General features: G+C 41.4%; 1 protein-coding gene across 10 annotated transcripts in view; it reads right to left on the minus strand.

The window, feature by feature from the left end:
- LOC106581949 (probable ubiquitin carboxyl-terminal hydrolase FAF-X) overlaps positions 1-21303 on the minus strand; it is a 90578-nt gene extending 69275 nt beyond the window's left edge. For 8 of the 10 annotated variants that reach the window (XM_045704550.1, XM_014164512.2, XM_014164509.2 and 5 more), the window contains exons 1-4: positions 20802-21303; positions 5361-5652; positions 3583-3728; positions 3287-3366 (exon numbers count right to left, since the gene is read on the minus strand). In XM_045704550.1, coding sequence (XP_045560506.1) covers positions 3287-3366; positions 3583-3728; positions 5361-5465 — 331 coding nt within the window. In that variant the 5' untranslated portion in view covers positions 5466-5652; positions 20802-21303. The remainder of the gene's footprint in view (positions 1-3286; positions 3367-3582; positions 3729-5360; positions 5653-20801) is intronic. The other 2 variants (XM_045704551.1, XM_014164511.2) reach the window with 1 other exon arrangement.
- Between the last annotated feature and the right edge of the window lie 1047 nt (positions 21304-22350).

The following is a 22350-nucleotide window of genomic DNA, read 5'->3' on the forward strand; positions in this document are numbered from 1 at the left end:
CTGGGCCCAACAGAGATACCCAGCGAAGACCTTCAACATGGAAATACATACATTACCTCTTACCCAAACGAGCGTCAGTTCGGGCAAGGTATTAGGGCTACTGTAAGGATAGTTTCCAAATGTATCCAAGTGTTGCTTCTCTTTCTCGCTTTCTCTCCCTCTCTCTCTTTAACTCTCCATCTCGTGTAACAAGTGTCATAGTGTTAGTCCGTTAGGGACCTGTTGTCATCGTATTAAGTTTCTAATCAATAACCTATACCGTGTGTGTGTGTCTTATGTTATCATTTAGCTTATTTGTAAGTAAATAATCAAATCAATTTGTGTCGTACGGAATGATCAGTGAGACCCGGGTTTGTGCAGATTTATGAAGTCTGCGACGTTCAGAACGAGATTGATGAGGTAATAATTAATAATTGACTGTTATTGATGTAAGAGATATTTACATATCTTTAGAGCTTAAATCGGGAGATAGTAACTCAAACACATTTTCCTGTGGTGCCCCAAATTCCTAATGAGTTAATTGCTACATGATTAATTTAATCTTGTACCAATTAAACATAGTAGGCAATTATTTGATAAATAACAGTCATCACATCAATGATATTCACGTCAATGGTGATAACGACGTAGGCTATGTGCAGCAGTTAACGGTTATGATATGGTTTGGAAGTTTTTTTTGTTGCCTTGTCACAGACAGCTGATGTATTGTGCATTGACGTCCACAAGCAATGGGAAAACTTGAGAGGAGGAGAATGTGTAGATGCGAGAAGGAATTATACAACGAGCAAAGTGAAGATGCGGTTTGTATGTGGCTGCTATGAAAGTGAACTGTTTTGAGTGTGATCAGGAGTGTATTCATTCCGCTAATTCTGTTTGAAAACCTTTCTTCAACGGTAGCAAACAGAACAAAAACGGGGATAAACATACCTGAATTTGTCCAATAGAATCTCTCGTGTGCAACTGTTCGACTAATGATTACACCCTAGATCAGCTAGATACAGGAAAGCGTGTGCAAGGCGGTACTGAATGTGTCACTGTCACCTTGATTACTCTCATTTTTCTCTTGACCTGTGCACCTACGTTGTAAACTTTCATTCATAGGCTAGGTTGTAGCAACCTCATGATGGGTTTGGGCTTGGCGGTTTACGTATTTTACTATATACAACGGTATTAACACACGGACCAGTTTAAGTTTTTACTTTACCTTTTATAACAGTAATTCAATGTTTGGTTTGTTCAAATGTGATACTCAACTCCGGCTTGTATAATGTTACCGTAATTTCCGGACTATAAGCCGCAACTTCTTTCCCACGCTTTGAACCTCGCGGCTTAAACAATGATGCGGCTAATATATGGATTTTTCCCGCTTCCAATTTTTCTCCTCCAAAAAAACACATTCTGTGACATGCTCAGTTTTTTGGCAGCATGAAGCTTTCATTAGACCAATGAAATTGCCGAACGGGTTAAGGTCAAACAACTTTTTTGTTTACTGTTTAGATTAAATCAAGCGCTCTCAAACTTCCCATCATTCTGATTATGGTAGTCATTTTGTCACCCTCATCATGGCAAAGACACAGAGAAATGCATATGATGCAGCTTTCAAGTTGAAGGCGATTGATCTGGCTGTTGGAAAAGGAAATAGAGCTGCTGCACGGGAGCTTGGTCTTAATGAGTCGATGATAAGACGTTGGAAACAGCAGCGTGAGGAATTGACTCAGTACAAAAAGACAACTAAAGCTTACTGCTAATGTTTTATTTTTGTTCCAAGTCGTGTTTCGTTAAAGCCTATTTATTTTTGTTACAAGCCATGTTTCGTTAAAGGCTGTGTAAAGTTCATTTGTTTCAATGTACCGGTAGGCACCTGCGGCTTATAGACATGTGCGGCTTATTTATGTTCAAAATAATATATATTTTTTAAATTCAGTGGGTGCGGCTTATATTCAGGTGCGCTCAATAGTCCGGAAATTACGGTAGTTTTAATAGTTTACTCCATTTACTACTTGAGTCATCTCACTCCCTCTCCTCCTGCTGCAACCACACAAAGCCCTGCCCCATCACTCAAGGAGAGAGCATTTGGTCGACCACAGAGTCACGAGCCCTTTCTTGCCATTCACTCTGCATGGTCAGATGGATGCAACAATATTGCTGACATGCTGATTACACAAGTATTCTATAATTACACTATTCGTTTGTGCACCTTACTGTCTGCCAACGACTGTTTGCTAGTTTGTCTTTTCTTAGCTAGGTGTTGCTAAAATTATTTGTTAACGCTAAATCGCTAGTTAGTACATTTAGTAAGCTAGCTAGCCAGCTAACAGTCAAAGCAAACATGGCTAGTTGGCTAATACTGCCTGGTACCAGTGCTGGTGTAGGCCTAGATAAGCATGTTTGTGCAATGGTATCTTATCAGAGAGGAATAGGCGAAGCATGAATATGTTGGCTAGCTAGCTACATGAAGTAAGAAAACATGTAATGTAACGTCTAATTAGGGTGACCTGGAAACATTGACCAACGCTTTGGTTCCTACCCTGTCAATAATTCCTCACTGGCTTATTAATTCATTCGTTACCATGTCAAACAACAATGTATTCAAGGTGCTGCCCACTATATTCCAACTATAGAATTAGAAAAAACATATTTCCATGACTCCAACAGTTAACTAGGCCTAGATTTTCTTTCCCATATCATGCTGTTTGGCACAGTTTAGAAATTATAATAAAATATGCAGAATTTGATAAATAATTTGTTTGGAGTTGGATTCAACAATATAAAATGGAGAAAGTCCCATTGAAATCACATAATTTATTGTGATAAGATATTTTGTCCACAACGCCCAGCCCTATAATGGGTATAGGGACAATTTTTGCATCATGTAGTAGCCTAAATCTATCAATTTTACATTGAACTGGATGAATGGAATATAAATGACAGTCATCCAACATGCTGTAATAGAAGTAAGCCCATGCTCATAAAAAAATGAAAATCGCCCTCCCTCATCTTAAACATCAACGACCGCCACTGTACCACAGATTTTTTGGGAAGGGCTGCAAGTCAAATATCAATCTAAAGAGAAACTAAGCGGATTATATTTCATGGGCCATTGACAAAGCGAAAGTAGAGAGAGTCAGCTACCAAGCAAGTCTAAACTCCATACACCGTGGGTGAAATACAGTGCAGTCATAATATTTCAGATGTGTACATAGCCAAGCTTTCTATACCATCTTGCTTGCCATAGTTCAAAGTATTGAGGAGTGATTTGAAGAATAGAATGAATCAACATTCTTACCTTTTTTACTAAGCTCTATAGCAGCTTCTAGAAGAACCTCTAACTCTCCCTTTGGAAGAACTGGAACAACCCACCGGGGTCTGGAAACAAAACATCCACGTGAATACAGATACACACACATTCCTTCTCACAACCACACACACCTCCTTATATCAACACACCCACCCACAGAACTCAATGCCAAACATACATACATACATACATACATACATACATACATACATACATACACACATACACACATACATATACACCTGTCGCTCAGCTTAGTCATGGGTGTAGGAGTGTGTTTGTACCTGTTGATCATGTCATCCAGCTTGGCCAGGTCTGTGTGAGGGAAGGCAGGCTCCTCCTCCTCCAGCTGGGGGGGGCCATCCCCCTGACCCTGCTCATCCGGGGGGCTCACTGGAGAGTTCTCATTGGTGGAGTTAGGAGACGACGTCTGAAACACACCATCAAAAACAGAATATAGGGCAGAAATTCCCCAAATCCCAATTTCGCAATAACCCACCTCGAAACTAGGGGAAACACTGACTCATAATATATAACAGGAGAGCTAGAGAGCCTAGTGACAGTCATCTGGACAAAACCAGTCTATTCCCAGTTCCCACCAACATTCACTCTTCAACACAAGCTAACTTGGGATCTGCACCAGTCACTCAGACTTTCACTCAAAATCATGCATTGATGACATTGGGAGATGTGCATTAAAAAAATAATAACTTGCAATCTACACGCATCACTGAAGTTAAGGTCCAGCCCAAAAAGAGCTGAGAGACGATTTCACAAGGAGGCACTGCTGTGATAGAAAGATCTTATCTGAGGCCCCTGTTGCAGCCAGGTGTCAAAACCCGTGACTGTACTCCAACAATTAACAACAAATATGGGATTTTTACAAACAGTAGCACTGTAGTATAGGAATGATCAGCTATAGAACTCCATCTCCCCGAAACATAGCCATATGTTTTGTTTTCCTAATGTAGCCTTAGCTAAAGCCAATTAGCCAAACCATGAGGTACAATCAACATTATACACAAGCGTGCACAAAATACATATTGCACACACACTAGGGGAGGCATGGAAAATACTTGACACCATGTCAGTGTGTGTGTGTGTGTAATATATTAATGTGGCATATGCAGGTGTTAAGGAGAAATGCAGCATGTCTCTTGAATTTTAAGGCTGTGAAAATCCACAGATAAATTATTCTTTATTCCCATCATGTCTTCAAGAACTGTGTGTGTGTCTGACATATGTTAATGACTGCTCGTAAGTATGAGCAGCAGTGGTAGCAGCAAGTGTGTGTGTCTGATGTGGGTAGCGGAGCTGCAGAACTTGGGAAATGTGGGGGTGTGTGGAGAAGGCTCTTTCTGCTTGGTTGACCTACATAGCCAGCTTGCCTCTCACGTCTGGGCGCTACTCATCCCTGGCCCACACACACACACGCTCGCTGTCTTTATCTATTACTCTGGGGCTTGTGTTCATTGATTCCTACCTCCTCCTTCCAAGTCTCCCTGCCTTCTTTCTCTCTCCCTCCGTGTGCCTAGGTGTGAGCACTGACTGTCACGCCCCGCAGTTTAATTCAATTAGATGCGTCTCTGTGCAGCTGCTGTAACAATGTGGGCTACTGGTGCAGTATTTGTAACAGAACAACACTCAAGTCTAAACAATACACCAATACAGCATCCATCAAACACACAACTTGTGTTATGGTTTCAGAGGCCAAAACAGATTTGATTTATAGTTACCGTTAAATGAATCAGGACAGCTTTATGCCCCACAGGGCACCAGGAGGACGTTCATGTCATACTATGTGCTTTAACACAAAGAGGAGCAGGAGGAGAGGATGGAGGCAACGAACGGCAGAGAGGAGAGGTGAAGAGGGGAGAGTGAAAGGCGAGAGATAGAAGAGGATGTTGAGACATGAAGAATTGAGAGGATAGAGAAGTGACAGGATGGGGCAGAGTAGAGGTAGAAAAGGGAAAGAGGACTAGAAGAGAGGACAAGGCAAAAACAGGATGTTGAGGTGAAGGACAGAAATTAAAGGAGAGGATGGGACAGAGAGGCTTCTGACCTGGTTCTGTGGCAGCGGGGGCTGGCTCTGACTCTGAGCGTCGGGCGCCTGGCCTGCCTGGTTGTCGTTGCCCCCAACAGGAGAGCCACGTGTGGTGGCCGTCATGCTCGCTACGGGGCAGATCTTGGCAATCTTAGCCTCTTTTAGGGAGCACTGGCCAGGAGGAAAATCACAGGAGGCGCCTCAGCAACCTCAGAGGCAGAGCAGAGGGAGGAGAGCAGCGGCCGTGGCACGAGAGAGAGGGACAGAACCACCTGGAGATCTGGACGGGCCGCTGAGACCATTGCATAACCTGGAGAGAAGAGGGTTATAAGGTTTTGTTGTCTGTAGACAATATACTGCATGGTGGGCTCACTCACAAAAACGTACTAACACGATAGGAGATGGGATCAATGGGATCACTTCTCCGTTTAAGGTCAGTTTGTCTGTTATATACACGGTACGTTTCTTTTTTTAAGGACATTATGTGTTGTCAAATCGAACCGCAACTAGCTTGCACGAATATCCTATAAATCTTGTAACTGACAATTATGAATAACAACCGTGAACAAACAAAACAAAAAACAATCGTCATACTGTCATTCATTTAAGGAGAAAGGGGATTCAACTTCATATTTAAGTAAATATAGTTTATCTAACAGCATTTCATTTGTATTTTATTTTAACACATGAAGTGGGTAAAGTTCGTAATCATTTTACATGCAGAATAACACTTTGGTCAAAAGTTCCAGGTCAAAACCATTCATTTTTCAACAGGGTCGTCACCAAAGCTGGTTGAATTCATTAGGTACTGTATGTCACATCCAATTTTCAAAGATGCATTTCAAGTAAAACACATATACATACATATACATATATATACACACACACATACACATATATATATATATATATATATACATACATATACATATATATATATACACATACATATACATATATATATTCACATACATATATATATATATATATATATACATACATATACATATTCACATACATATACATATATACATATATACACATACATATATACACATACACATATATATATACATACATATATATACACATACATATATATATATATATGTAACTACAGTAACTACACTAACTACACATATACACACACACATATATCTATATATATATACACACACATATATCTACATATATACACATATACATATATACACACACATACATATTTACATATATACATACATATATACATACATATACACATACATACATACATACATACATACATACATACATACATACATACATACATACATTGCTCAAAAAAATTAAGGGAACACTAAAATAACACATCCTAGATCTGAATGAATGAAATAATCTTATTAAATACTTTTTTCTTTACATAGTTGAATGTGCTGACAACAAAATCACACAAAAATAATCAATGGAAATCCAATTTAATCAACCCATGGAGGTCTGGATTTGGAGTCACACTCAAAATTAAAGTGGAAAACCACACTACAGGCTGATCTAACTTTGATGTAATGTCCTTAAAACAAGTCAAAATGAGGCTCAGTAGTGTGTGTGGCCTCCACGTGCCTGTATGACCTCCCTACAACGCCTGGGCATGCTCCTGATGAGGTGGCGGATGGTCTCCTGAGGGATCTCCTCCCAGACCTGGACTAAAGCATCCGCCAACTCCTGGACAGTCTGTGGTGCAACGTGGCGTTGGTGGATGGAGCGAGACATGATGTCCCAGATGTGCTCAATTGGATTCAGGTCTGGGGAACGGGCAGGCCAGTCCATAGCATCAATGCCTTCCTCTTGCAGAAACTGCTGACACACTCCAGCCACATGAGGTCTAACATTGTCTTGCATTAGGAGGAACCCAGGGCCAACCGCACCAGCATATGGTCTCACAAGAGGTCTGAGGATCACATCTCGGTACCTAATGGCAGTCAGGCTACCTCTGGCGAGCACATGGAGGGCTGTGCGGCCCCCCAAAGAAATGCCACCCCACACCATGACTGACCCACCGCCAAACCGGTCATGCTGGAGGATGTTGCAGGCAGCAGAACGTTCTCCACGGCGTCTCCAGACTCTGTCACATGTGCTCAGTGTGAACCTGCTTTCATCTGTGAAGAGCACAGGGCGCCAGTGGCGAATTTGCCAATCTTGGTGTTCTCTGGCAAATGCCAAACGTCCTGCACGGTGTTGGGCTGTAAGCACAACCCCCACCTGTGGACGTCGGGCCCTCATACCACCCTCATGGAGTCTGTTTCTGACTGTTTGAGCAGTCACATGCACATTTGTGGCCTGCTGGAGGTCATTTTGCAGGGCTCTGGCAGTGCTCCTCCTGCTCCTCCTTGCACAAAGGCGGAGGTAGCGGTCCTGCTGCTGGGTTGTTGTCCTCCTACGGCCTCCTCCACGTCTCCTGATGTACTGGCCTGTCTCCTGGTAGCGCCTCCATGCTCTGGACACTACGCTGACAGACACAGCAATCCTTCTTGCCACAGCTCGCATTGATGTGCCATCCTGGATGAGCTGCACTACCTGAGCCACTTGTGTGGGTTGTAGACTCCGTCTCATGCTACCACTAGAGTGAAAGCACCGCCAGCATTCAAAAGTGACCAAAACATCAGCCAGGAAGCATAGGAACTGAGAAGTGGTCGGTGGTCACCACCTGCAGAACCACTCCTTTATTGGGGGTGTCTTGCTAATTGCCTATAATTTCCACCTGTTGTCTATTCCATTTGCACAAAAGCATGTGAAATGTATTGTCAATCAGTGTTGCTTCCTAAGTGGACAGTTTGATTTCACAGAAGTGTGATTGACTTGGAGTTACATTGTGTTGTTTAAGTGTTCCCTTTATTTTTTTGAGCAGTGTATATATATATATATATATATATATATATATATATATATATATATATATATATATTTTATTTTTTTTTTTTTTTTTACATAACATTTGCATGACAATGTTATCATTACCCAAAATTCCAGAACAACCCTCGTATTATATAATTGGGCTCATTCAGACAGTATAAGGATCATCATGCACGCAGCATAACCGACATGCCAGCAAGAAAAACTATTAATAGTCAAGTGGATCATTAGCAAGATGGAATTGCCTGTTTCATAGTGCTGTTATGTCACCTATGACCCTGTCCACTTTGTTCAGATGTTGAAATCAAGTGGCCTACCTTTGAGTGCACAAAACATTAACAACATTAAGTTCCTAATGTTTGGTATACTCAGTGTATATTTCCCAGAATGAGAACGTGTTGACAAATCCTTATACAAATGTTTCATGCTTATTGCACATTTATAAAACCGACTAGACAGCTAGTATAACAGTCTATGCCTAAAATGCTGCAAGCAGAACGTGATGCAACAAACTGAACATTCATTTTCCAGAATCATTGTTCATTGATATTAAAATTTTAGCAGTGTCTGCTCTGCGCATAATATGTGCAGTTGAGACATAAGGGTATCATTAGAAAAGATAACTTCTCCTCTACTACAGTAAAATAATCCTCTACTACAGTAAAATAATGTCTCTGTGTGTTTCGGTGTCCACAGTGCATTCGGAAAGAATCCAGACCCCTTCCATTTTACCACATTTTGTTATGTTGCAGCCTTATTCTAAAATGTATTCAATTATATTTTTTCCTCAATCTACACACAATATCCCATAATCAGAAAGAAAAAATACAGGTTAAGAATTTTTGCAAATTGAAATACCTTATTTATATAAGTATTCAGACCCTTTGCAATGAGATTCGAAATTGAGCTCAGGTGAATCCTGTTTCCGTTGATCAACCTTGAGATTTTTCAGAGCAAAAATCAAGCCATGAGGTCGAAAAAATGTGTCCGTAGAGCTCCGAGACAAGATTGTGTCGAGGCACAGATCTGGAGAAGGGTACCAAAATAATTCAGCAGCATTATAGGTCTCCAAGAACACAGTGGCCTCCATCATTCTTAAATGGAATTAGCTTGGAACCACCAACACTCCTTCCTAAAGCTGGCCGCTTGGCCAAACTGAGCAATCGGTTTGAATGGCCTTGGTGAGGGAGGATGGTTACTGACAGAGCTCCTCTGTGGAGATGGGAGAAGCTTCCAGAAGGACAACCATCTCTGCAACACTCCACCAATCAGGCCTTTATGGTAGAGGGGCCAGACGGAAGCCACTCCTCAGTAAGTCACGGCAGCCCGCTTGGAGTTTGCCAAAAGGCACCTGAAAGGTCTCTTAGACCATGAGAAACAAGATTCTCTGGTCTGATGAGGCCAAGATTGAACTCTTTGGCCTAAATGCCAAGTGTCACGTCTGGAGGAAACAGGACACCATCCTTACAGTGAAGCAAGTATGGTGGTATCAGCATCATGCTGTGGAGATGTTTTTCAGCGGCAGGGACTGGGAGACTAGTCAGGATCGAGGCAAAGATGAATGGACAAAGTACAGAGAGATCCTTAATGAAAACCTGCTCCAGAGTGCTCAGGACCACAGACTGGGGTGAAGGTTCACCTTCCAACAGGACAATGACCCAAAGCCAAGACATTGCAGGAGTGGCGTCGGTACAAGTCTCCGAATGTCCTTGAGTGGCCAAGCCAGAACCCGGACTTGAACCCGATCTAACATCTCTGGAGAGACCTGAAAATAGCTGTGCAGCGACACTCCCCATCCAACCTGACAAAGCTTGAGAGGATCTGCAGAGAAGAAGAATGGGAGAAATTCCCCAAATACAGGTGTGCCAAGCTTGTAGTGTCATACCCAATTAGAGTCAAGGCTGTAATTGCTGCCAAAGGTGCTTCAACAAAGTACTGAGTGAAGGGTCTGTATACTTATGTAAATGTTTAGTTGATTTTTAATAAACTTGCAAACATTTCTGAAAACCTGTTTTTGCTTTGTCATTATTGGGTATTGTGTGTAGATTGATCAGGGGAAAAAATTATTTAACCCAGTTTAGAATTAGGCTGTAACGTGGGAAAAGTAAAGGGGTCCAAATACTTTCTAAATGCACAGCATGACCGATTCTGTTGGACCAAACCTCAAATGCAAATAGCGAGTTGAAACCACTTGTCAGAGAAGAAGAAGTGATCTCTCATCTTTGTTGTGTGAGTGGTAGGGGAGGGGCATGGTGTGTGTGTGTGCAAACAGAGAGGAAGAGGCAAAGCGAGAGGTTTCATGCTCGCCAAAATAAGCCCAATGCATTTGTATTTTCTTATTTTGGACCTAAACTTCTCGCCTGCCTTTTCCCACCTTTGAGACAATGACTCCCATTGTTACGGTGGAGACATGAGCATCTCGTTATTATATACAGATCTCTAGTGTAAATGGGAAGGTGCTGACAGCACACTAGGAGCATAGGAGACGAGACCAAAAAGACGAGAGCAAGCAGACATAAATACTCATAAAAACGAAGAATATCAATTTTACTTGATTCTTGCGAGTCATCTAGAATATCGCGCAAATACATTAAGTCAATATAGTCACCCTACTCTCCGCTCGGAATAATCACTGAACAAGGAATAAACCGCTTAGGTACCAAAAGCCACACGATGTAAACTCTTACAATGTGTGCTTTGCGTGCAAGACTAATTTAGACAGGTCGCCCAATTCTGATCTGATATTTTTTTCACTAAATTGGTATTTTGACCAATCAGATCAGCTCTGAAAAATATCTGATGTGAAAAGATCTGATTGATCAATACCAATTGGGTGGAAAGAATATCAGATTTGGTCTGCCTGTCGAAACGCAGCCAAAGGGTTAAGGACGAAAATCTGGGATGGATGCGATTCCTACAAGACTACTGCACTCCGTATTCTCCTCCACAATCCCACAGCATTGGCCATCCAGACAGACCTCTCCTAATGTTTTAGATTGAGCAACAACCAAATTCAAACAAAAGCCATTGTTCAGAAAAAAAATCCAATCCTCAGTTTAATATTCATCCGATTGAGATCAGAAGGAAAACAGAGGAAAAGCCTAGGCCTAAGCACTCAAGAATACTGAACAAAAATAAATGCAACAATTTCAAAGATTTTACTGAGTTACAGTTCGTATATAAGAAATCAGTCAATTGAAATTCATAGGGGCCTTAATCTATGGAAAATACAGATATGCATCTGTTGGTCACAGATAACTTTAAAAAAAAGTAGGGGCGTGGATCAGAAAACCAGTCAGTATCTGGTGTGACCACTTGCCTCATACAGTGTGACATCTTCGCATAGAGTTGATCAGGCTGTTGATTGTGGCCTGTGGAATATTGTCCCACTCCTCTTCAACGGCTGTGCGAAGTTACTGGATATTGGCGGGAACTGGAACACGTGATTGTACACGACGATCCAGAGCATCCCAAACATGCTCAATGGGTGACATGTCTGGTGCGTATGCAGGCCATGGAACTGGGAGATTTTCAGCTTCCAGGAATTGTGTACAGAACCTTGAGACATGGGGCCGTGCATTATAATGCTGAAACATAAGTTGAAGGCGGTGGATGAATGACATGACAATGGGCCAGGATCTCATCACAATATCGCTGTCCATTCAAATTGTCATTGATAAAATGCAATTGTGTTTGTTGTCCGTAGCTTATGCCTGCCCATGCCATAACCCCACCGCCACCATGGGGCACTCCGTTTACAACTTTGACATTAGGTGGACTCCAATCAAGTTGTAGAAACATCTCAAGGATGATCAATGAAAACAGGATACACCTGAGATAAATTTCAAGTCTCATAGCAAAGGGTCTGAATACTTATGTAAATAAGCTATCTGTTTATTTGTAATACATTTGCAACATTTTCTAAAAACCTGTTTTCACTTTGTCACTATGGGGTATTGTGTGTAGATTGATGAGGACTTTTTATTTTTATTTAGTCAATTTTAGAATAAGGCTGCAACGTAACAAAATGTGGAAAAGGTCAAGGGGTATGAATACTTTCTGAATGCACTGTATGTAATGGAAATGTGTGACATACTTTACTTGCTGCCTGCTTTTCCTACTGCCATAAACCCTGACCAGAGGAAACTTGTCAATTATTCTACAAACCACATATGCTGGAAATGAGTCATACGTCATTTCTAGTTGGGTCTTATTCTAGATATGTAGGCCTAAAGTGCTGGTGGTGTTGTAGTATTTGAACTCTGGGCACCATACAGCAAAGACAACATGTCTTTCTGAGTTTCAGACAAGAGAGGAAAGGATTTCCTTAAGTAACCATGGGATTGGTTGGCCAGGAAGCTGGAGGTCTTTCATCCCTTTCGCGCTCACTCTTCAAGTCATTCCACCTCAAAGCACAAGAGGATTTACACCCACCATCTCAGATAGTTCCTGTAGTTAGAAATATAAGAATGGAATTCCTGAAACATTATTTTGTTTAAATTATAATAATTGGTCATTTAAAATGTATAGGATTGACTGACTGCATTGCTTCTTTTTATAAGAAACACTGTGTTGAAAATCCCAAAATGTTTGCATAGTCAATTTACACACAGTTCTGACACACACACACTTACCCCACCAGACATGCCACCAGGGGTCTTTTCACAGTCTCAAATTCAAGAAAGCATACAGCATTATATAGAGCCATTATTGCATATTGCTCAAATGAACAGCAAACCTGGTTAAAAAAAAACTGAAAGCCAACATCTAACTGCACAACACCTCTCCCCTATTTGACCTAGATAGTTTTTGCGTATGTATTGAGATGTAGGCTGCAGTGAGTTAGGCTAGGGCAATATATACCATATACCGGGGTATTTCTATCCAGCTCAGGGGTCAAGCTATGCATTTGGTCTGCTAACTTGATAGAGCTAAGTGGCTAGATGTCAAGATCAAGTAGTATTTTTATTTTTCCTTTAGGCAAGTCAGTTTAGAACAAATTCTTATTTTCAATGACGGCCTAGGAACAGTGGTTAACTGCCTTGTTCAGGGGCAGAACGACAGATTTTTACCTTGTCAGCTCGAGGATTCGATCTTGCAACCTTTCGGTTACATGTCCAACGCTCTAACCACTAGGCTACCTGCCGCCCGCAATGGAGCTGCTGCTTGGAGCTGCTGCTTGGAGTATTGCTTTTTCAACTTTTGTAATGCATTTCTTTGAATCTGGTGATTCCCTTGTTCAGAGAAATTAGCCATTGAAGTCACTTGCAATTTTTAGCATAAATTAGTCTTAAAGTATCAAGTTTTGCCCACAGATGCCGCTGTCCCTGCTACTGCCACCACACCCTTTTATACATTTTGCTGGACTCGTGTTTATTCAATGGATCACATAATTTTCTTTGCAACTTTGGGTAGAAAACCAACAGCTTTTGCTCATGATGAAAATATATTGTGTGGTCAAGCCAGTCCTCCATGGAAGCAATTCAGTTTGTATTTCTCTTAGCAACCTAATGCGTCAACCCAAATCTCATTGAATAGTCCCCAAAAAATGGCAGCTCTGAGAGGGCTATCCGTATGGTGAAAGTATTTTCCTACAAGCCCAAAACTTTGATGGAGAAATGGACTAGTGACAAAAAAATGTGACAACCGTAATAAAATACAATGTGTCTTTCAATAAAATTATTAGAAAACGTCTCTATACGTACTGTGGTTAGTGACATTTTCCATTAAACCCAACACCATTGCTAAACACTACACAGTGTGTGTTTGGGCCTTTTTGGGATTAATGTAATAAAAACACAAGACAGCATTAAAATGAATAAAAGGGTGTGGTGGCAGTAGCAGGAGAAGTGGCATCTAGTGGGCAAAACTTGGTACTTTGACTACATTATGGTAAAGATTACAAGCGACTTCAATGGCAAATTTCTCTTAACAAAGAACAAAAACCATCACCAGATTCAAAGGGAATGCGTTAAAGGTTGAAGAAGCAATACTCCAAGCAGCAGCTCTATACTACTTGTCAGACATAGAGAGCTGATACTGTATACTGGTTATTGGGGTGGGATTGACGTGGGGTGATGTTGGCGTTTTACCATTTTATTGGGTTCTTCACAATTATGGTCGAAATCAGATGTTAGGTGCTATATATTTACTGAAGGTTATATGAACCCTATGAATTTAAAATGGCCAATTTAGGTGTAATCAATTAGCTTAATTTCGCAGAGATCAAATTATATTTCAGGAATGCTAATCTTATGTTTCTAACTACAGAAATTTCTGCTGAAATGACACGGAATGACCCCTTTACGATTCTGTTCCAGACCAGCACAGAACGTCTGGACGTGATACGCCTTTTTTCTCTCAGTCTTTGGGAGACCTGCTCAACCACTTCGCAAATCAAAATAAACTTCCTCGAAAATGAAGCCAAACTGCAGACAAATATAATTTCAATAACCAGCCTACAGAAAGACATAGCTTCAACTTCATAGAACAGCTATGATAAAGTTATCTCCATAACTGTTATTCTCCCTCCAGCTGGACCGTACAATCTGGTTTATAACCACACCACACACACTGACCCTGTATGAGCCAACAAAGGCCAGCCGCAGCTCCAGAGGACACATAAGGCCATGAGCCATAATGATGAGTATTGTTTACTCTCTCGGTCCTCTCCACCCAGCTGGAAGCCTGGGCACTGGCTAGTGCTCAGTCTGGCACAACTCAAATATAAATATATTGATTAGAATAGACAGACATGCCTTTCTTTGACATGTCTGATTATCTATTCATGGCACTTCTATCTGCAAAGTCTAGTATGTTGCATCCTCCTGAACACAGGGACGACGCCAGTCCTGCCTGGCAAAGATAGACAATATGACTGGAAATTCAATCTACACAAGTATTGGAACATGAGGGTTTGATCATGCATTCTAACATGATATTTCCTTCATAAAGGCCACCCCTGCTAAGTTGTTGTCAACATCCCCCCCAAAAAAATATTTACATTTTTTGTGCATTTTCTGCCAAGACACCCTTTAAAAGGGACAGTGTGAGATTTTGGCATTTAGGTCCCTTTTTTCGATTTACCCAGTCAGATTAACTCATGGATACAATGTGTTTTTACAGTTTGAAGGAAGTTGCCAACTAGTGTTAAAGCAAGTGCTAACTAGGGTTAGCGCAATGACTGGAATACTATGGGAACAGTTCATGTTGACTTCCAGTCATGGGAACAACTAGCATGCTAGCTGTTCCTGTAGACCAGGGGTCAGCAACCTAAGGCACGCAAGCCAGCCTTGGCACGCGAGGGTATTTGCCTTGGCACGCCAATGCTTGGCAAGTCACCCCATCCCCCCCCAAAAAAATAATAAAAATATTAAATTATATAGGCGGCACTGAAGATGAGACTAGTTTTCACATGGCTAACAGCTAGCAAACCTTGTTATTATTTTTTTTTAAGTTAAGGGCACAAAATGTCATCAGCAAAGAAAAATAAGGCAAACGTCCGCTCATTTATTGCCTCTGATTCCTTTTACTTTAGGTCCAGGCTGTATGCGCTCTGTTGTAAAATTGCTGTTTGTCAGACATCAAGTGCACATTGCATTTTGAAACGAGACATGCGGACCAGGCAGAAGGAATCAAGAGGACCGTGTCCAGGTATGAAAAGCAAGGCACTGTGTTAACAAAAGTTTAAAAAAATAAAAATAAATTGTGCAGTGCATTGCTAAACATGGAAAACCATTTATTACATTGATGGGGAATATATCAAGGAGGCTTTCCTCAGTAGTTCACAGGGTTTATTTGATGGATTGCCTAACAGACACAATCTTCTCAAAGATAAGACATGCATGTGTCTGCCAGAACTGTTGAAAGGCATGTTCCCAAAATAGCTGAAAAGGTAAAGGAGTTGCAAACTGTAGAGTTAAAAGATGCACCTGTGTTTGGCTCTTAATGAGAGTGTGGATGTGAACGACATTACACATCTGGCAGTTGTTGCAAGATACTGTGACAGAGCAGGTATGCAAGTAGCTGCTTTGTCTAAAACCCATACATGGTAACACTAAAGGGGAAGGTGTAGCAAAAAAGCCTTCACGGATCATTTTGAGGAGAGGTGTCGATATTAAGAACATATTCACTATTACAACTAACTGTGCCCCCGCTATGGTGGGGAAACAGGATTCGTAAGGCTGATTGAAGATATGATTGGCCACCCCGTGGTTAAATTTCACTATCATTCACCAAGAGAATCTGTGTTCCAAGAATTCAAATTCCGATTTAGGTACTTTAATGGCTACTGTAATTAAAATTGTGAATTCCCTTGTTGCTCGCTCATATGTCACAGTGTCAGTCACTGCTGGAAGAGCTTGAACAAATCCACAAAGACTTGCCTCTCCACTGCAGTGTCAGGTGGTTAAGTGGAGGGAAGGTTCTGGAACGGTTCGTGGAGTGTTAGGATACAGTTGAAGCCTTTCTGGCTACAAAAAAGGGCCAAAACTACCCAGAGCTTGAGGATGAGGATTGGCTTGTAAAACTGGATGTTTCTCACTGACATAACAGGTCACCTCAATGAGCTCAACCTGTGCCTGCAGGGTGCAGGCCAGACAGTGCTGGATCTGTTCCATGCACGTAAGGCATTCACTGCCAAGCTAGAAGTCTACTTGCGGGATATTCAAAGTGGAAAGTTCAGCTACTTCAAGCAACTCAAAGGGCTGCCAACGTGACACTGTCAGTACATGGGGATGCTGTACAAGGGGGTGCTGAAGTCCGAGTTCTCTGTCCGATTTTCAAGCCACATCTTTTTTGACGAAGCCAGAGAACTTTGAGGAGAGCAACTTGGGTCTGTCTGTGTTTCAGTGGATAGGGACCGAGGACTCTAAATTCAGCTGTTCTAGCTCAAGGCAACCTCCCTTTGGTCCTCAAAATTCACAGCGCTGCGCAATGAACATGAAGACAGAGAAATCAGGGGGCCTCCATTATCCACAGTTGGGAGAGCCTGCCAGTGAAAGATGACAGCCTGCAGAAGGTTGCATGTGTAATGCTTTCAGTATCTGGATCCATATATCTATGTGAACAGATCTTTTCACACATTAAGTCGATCCCCTCACGCAGCCAGCTGACAACAGACCACTCGGAAGCCTGTGTGCAGCTACAAGTCTCCAAATATGGCGCAGATATGTGGCTCAGCAATGGGAAGCAGAGACAAGAACCACACTAAAAAAATCAGTAAGATGGGATTTTCAATACAAAATTATATAACCTTGTGATGTACATGGCAGTACATTTCAGTAAGTAGTAATGTGAACGTGTGTGTGTGTGTTGCAGAGGATTTGGAATAAGATATTGGGGAGACAGGAGACTGAGTAGGCTACAATTCTCAGCAGCAGACATGGACTTGATAATACGGAAATAAGTCTTTTTTTTTATTACATTCAGTTATGTTTAGGGCTGTCGGTAGGCCTAACAGTCATCTCAGTTGTTTTTGTGAACTGAACTTTGTATTTTGCAATAAAATGTTATTTTTAAATCACATTTTTTATTCAGCCTTTTTAGTTCTGTAGCCTGTTTTAATGGAACTGTTCCACAAAAATGCAAGTAATGAGGTGCAATTTATACACATTATTAACAAAGACGTATAAACTCACATTTCCAAGTGTTGTAGCAAAATTTCCATAGAAAAACAATTGAAACGTCTGATAAATGCAATTGAAAAAGGCAAGGAAGTGTCACATCACAAAGACATGATGATTCTATCTTGATGAAAACACAAAGGAATATTGTCCATAAATCAAAACACTAAAACGTATTAAAGCCACTAAATTCAGGCCATCGAGTGACAATAAGGACGACTTCAAATGCCGATATCAAAATGACCATTGCATTAACACTGCTAACCACAAAAGCATATTTCAGGCAAACACACATTATGCATTAAGAGGCATAACATCAAAGGAATTACTTACAATCAAGGATGCATGCCAAACAAATTCGACCAAACAATGGCAAAAAAAAAAACCACTAAGTACAATAGAAAGATCTATAAATGCGTTTTAAAAGGAGTGAAGACCACGCTGGATTCAACACCTTGGACAGAGCCTTGGTGCAGCTTTGCTCATCTGGGCTCCCGAGCAGTCTAAGACACTGCATCTCAGTGCAAGAGGTGTCACTGGTCCGAATCCAACCCAGGCTGTATCACATCCGGCCGTGATTGGGAGTCCCATAGGGCTGTGCACAATTGGCCCAGCATCGTCCGGGTTTGGCCACCATTGTAAATAAAAATTTGTTCTAAACTGACTTGCCTAGTTAAATAAAAAAAAATCTGATGTAGGTAGGCCTATAGTGGAGGTCTGTGGTGCTAACTGAAAGCTCCTCTGTTTAACAAGGTATGGAATTCTTCAGTTTCTTGGCAATTAGACATTCAATAGACAATTAGTTGTACTGCACATATGAAAATCATAGCTGGCATGCAGGTCAGTAGAAATGGTAGGATAACTTCTAAAATTGGCACTAGACACAAAAGAGGTTGCTGTAGACTTAGTCATTACACCAACGCTAGATAGCAACTGGTTGCAAAACTACCTACAACTTCCTTCAATCTGCACGCAGAGACATAAAAATAGTATCCATGATGACTTCATCTGACTAAGTAGCCAAAATCTTGCACTATCCCTTCAAGATAGGAGTGACAAGTTGCAACTTATGTATAGCAAACAGCAAGCAGTCGCACAAATGAGAGCCAGGAGCACACAGCTGTCAGCCCAGCCAGTAAGGACATTTTGAGGATACTGAAACAGACATTTCCTGTTCTTTCTGCAGGTGGCCACTGACGTCAGAAACATGCCATTAAACTGCTTCTACTAAAATATATTTCCTAGCCTAGAAAGCCCAGCTCAAAACAACATTATGATGTAGGCTACAGTTGGATTACCATTCATTTCAATCAATAACTGTGTATTGAAAATGAAACCATACTGAATGGCATTGTTAGACACGGTGGTCATCCTCTGTTCAACATCTTTCAGTCTCTCACTGGAAGGCTAATAACACAGAAATGCTGTTGCGGCCTGTCGGGCTAGCTAGCACTCTAAACATCACTGGCTGGCTATGCCATGTTATGAAATGGGCCTTTAACTACAGCTATATCACGGATGACATGGGCCACAAGACAGTAATGGCCAAACTGACAGTCTACTCCTAAATCAGACTCCGATATTAGCCATGTCCATGATGACATTGGAGGTAACAAATAAATAAATGCTACTGATCTAGTTAGCTAGCTGATTAGCTATGTATGTCTTCCATCATGATGGTAAGATCACTAGCTACGAAAACAATCACTGGATAGGTAGTTTAACTATCATTTTTCAAGGACGTTGACCAGTAATTGATAAGCTTGTTGACGCACTCGTTCACAAGTTATACAAATAAATATTACAATTGACCCTACACGTCCATGATTCTGCTGCTTCATCTTTGCTAGCTAGCTATCTAGATACATAAAATACTTCGAACACGATCAACATGTCAACTTATCTAGCTAACGTTAGGTTGGCTGTGATCTGAGTTGATTCATAAAGGAAATAAATATCTTATTCTTTAGTCAGAAATGGCATATCTTTAAACATCGCAAATCGAAGACGTTGGTAAAAACCGCTAGTTAGCTAAATTAGGAAGCTAACAACACTCCTATACGGCTAATATGACTTATAGAAAGCCTGATATCGCAGTGCGAACTGCCCCTTGAAGGCCTAGTTTCTAATCGCAGTTTTCCGGGCCTTTGGCCTGACCAACTAGCGTTAACTAACCGTTGATGCAAATTCACTTGGGTACGGATAGGTAGCTAGATATCTGGATAGATTTACAGACACATACAGAATTGCTCGTTATGAAATATTTGCATTCAGCAGAATAGGGGCTAGTTAGCTAACTCGATAACGTGAGCTAGCTAACTGAGCTAACTGTAGTTATGTAGCTAATGTTAGCTACTGTAGTTGTTTTGGAGTAGGCCGCGCAACCACGTCAATAGAGAAATAATTTTATGTGGTACTAGCTAACGTTAGCTCACCTAGCCAACATTGACTAGTTAGCTTATGTCACTGTGCGACATTTCACGATTGAAACCATATTAAAACTCAGACATTAGGGTTCAGGGTGGGGAACCGCCTGCCATTACCTAGATAACTTAAACGTCAACTAACTACTAACAAGCAAACGAACATTATCTGGCTGATATCGACCCGGATTTCAACAATGTTAGCTAGTTGTTTAGCGATCTATATCCACATTGAAGACCCGTTTTCCCTGCTCTGACAGTGGGTGAGTCAGTAAACTTAGCTAAGTAGCTAGCCAACGTTAGCTACCTTCTTCCAGAACCAACTAACTTATCACGTTTACAATCCAAGTTGAATTCTTCAATGATTAAAGACGTGTATCAATGTATTTCAGTCCAATAAAATGTCAAACAAAAGAAATAGCTAGCTAATGTTACCAAGTCAGCTGCCATACCCACACTACACCAATTGACAATGTTAAGAGCGCAAGCTAAGTTAGCTAGCAAACTAGCTGCTAACAACTTACCAGGAATTTGATAGGACTTCTCTATTCACGAACTACTCCAGCCTTGACGATTGTGTCGTTGTTTATGACAAATGTGTCCTATATACTGCTATTTCATATGAAGCTCAACTGTCTGTTAGAATAACCTGGTTCCTTGGGGTTTTTTTGTCATATCTTGGGTGTTTTTCCTGCGTCACCAGCGCGGTAGCAGCCCCCCCGTCTCTATCTAGTCAGTTCGGTCCTAGCCAGTCAGTCACAACTTGCTGCTAGTAGAGAACCGCTTCAACATGGCGGAAGCACAGCCCTGAACAACGTCGCTGGTGAAAACAGATGTCAAACGCCTTTCGAACTCCAACCGTCAACATTAGTTAGCGAGCCAACTACTAGCTCTTCTGTGTGGAATCACTTCACAAATGGAACCCGTGCTGAATGGTCAAAAATCCATACAATGTAGAAGGTTGACTCTAACCCCGATATTGGATTCGCTTATCCAGGATTTTATTTAAACCCCGTTTTCAACGCTTAATGAACCAACAAGGGGTTTTGTAGGCCTACATATCGCCTCCTACTGTCATGGATCTGTTGTTGAGTCTGTTGGTCAGATATTCAACAATAAAAATCAGGGGACATTGAAAACATGTAAATTGGGCAGAGATAAGTATTTATAGATGAATATGATCTATCATAAATGGTGTATTATTGGGCTAATAAGACACATTTCAATTGGCCCAAGGAGTAAAAACTAAGGCTCTGTTCAAATACCAGTAGGACACTTTGAAATACATCCCTTCCTTTATTCTTTCATGTGGGTGATTACTGATCTGACATGATTAGTGAAATCAATGCATTCTTCAATGAAGCAATTATTTTAATTTGAACAAGGCCCTCAAAATGTGTCCCCTTCCAGGGACAGCAGGTCCCCTTGGCCCTTCCCAAGAGTGGTTGCCAGAAGATACCAAACCTACCTTTACGATTTTTTATACTGTGTTGCACTGAGGTCGGAACGCAATCATGGTTATATTAAGACACCGTTTGTAATGGCAGTGTCAGCCAATCACCTCCTTTGTTGTTCAACGCGACGTGCCATTCCATAATTGCTGCTGTGGCTACTGCTTGTTAGCGTGAGGACGAAAAGGGCAGTTTTCTGGGAAAACTAGCAGTATTTCAATCTTCTCGGTGGATAAAGGTAAAATTTGGAGTCCAGTGGCATATCCCAGCCCTGCATTGAGGTACATTTTCTTACCCATATCTCGTTCCAGCTCCATAGTGTCTTAATGTAACCATGACTGCATTCCAACCTCAGTGCAGTTCAGTGTAAACAGTCATAAAGTAGGTTCGTTATCTTCTGGCAACCACTCTTGGGAAGGGCCAAGGGGTCCCGCTGCCCCTGGAATCATCTTGCAACAAGAGGGCTAGCCTTCGAACACGTATCTGTAGAATGCGAGGAGGATGCTGGTACATCAGCTCATAGACAGATGAGGAGGGGTCAGGTTACTCAACTTTGTCTCTCACTCTGTGTGTGTGTCTGTGTGAAAAAGGCAAATGTTTAGATAGTGTTCACCTCATTTGC

This window comes from Salmo salar, chromosome ssa21 (genome assembly GCF_905237065.1).
Source record: "Salmo salar chromosome ssa21, Ssal_v3.1, whole genome shotgun sequence".
Classification (NCBI taxonomy): Eukaryota; Metazoa; Chordata; class Actinopteri; order Salmoniformes; family Salmonidae; genus Salmo; species Salmo salar.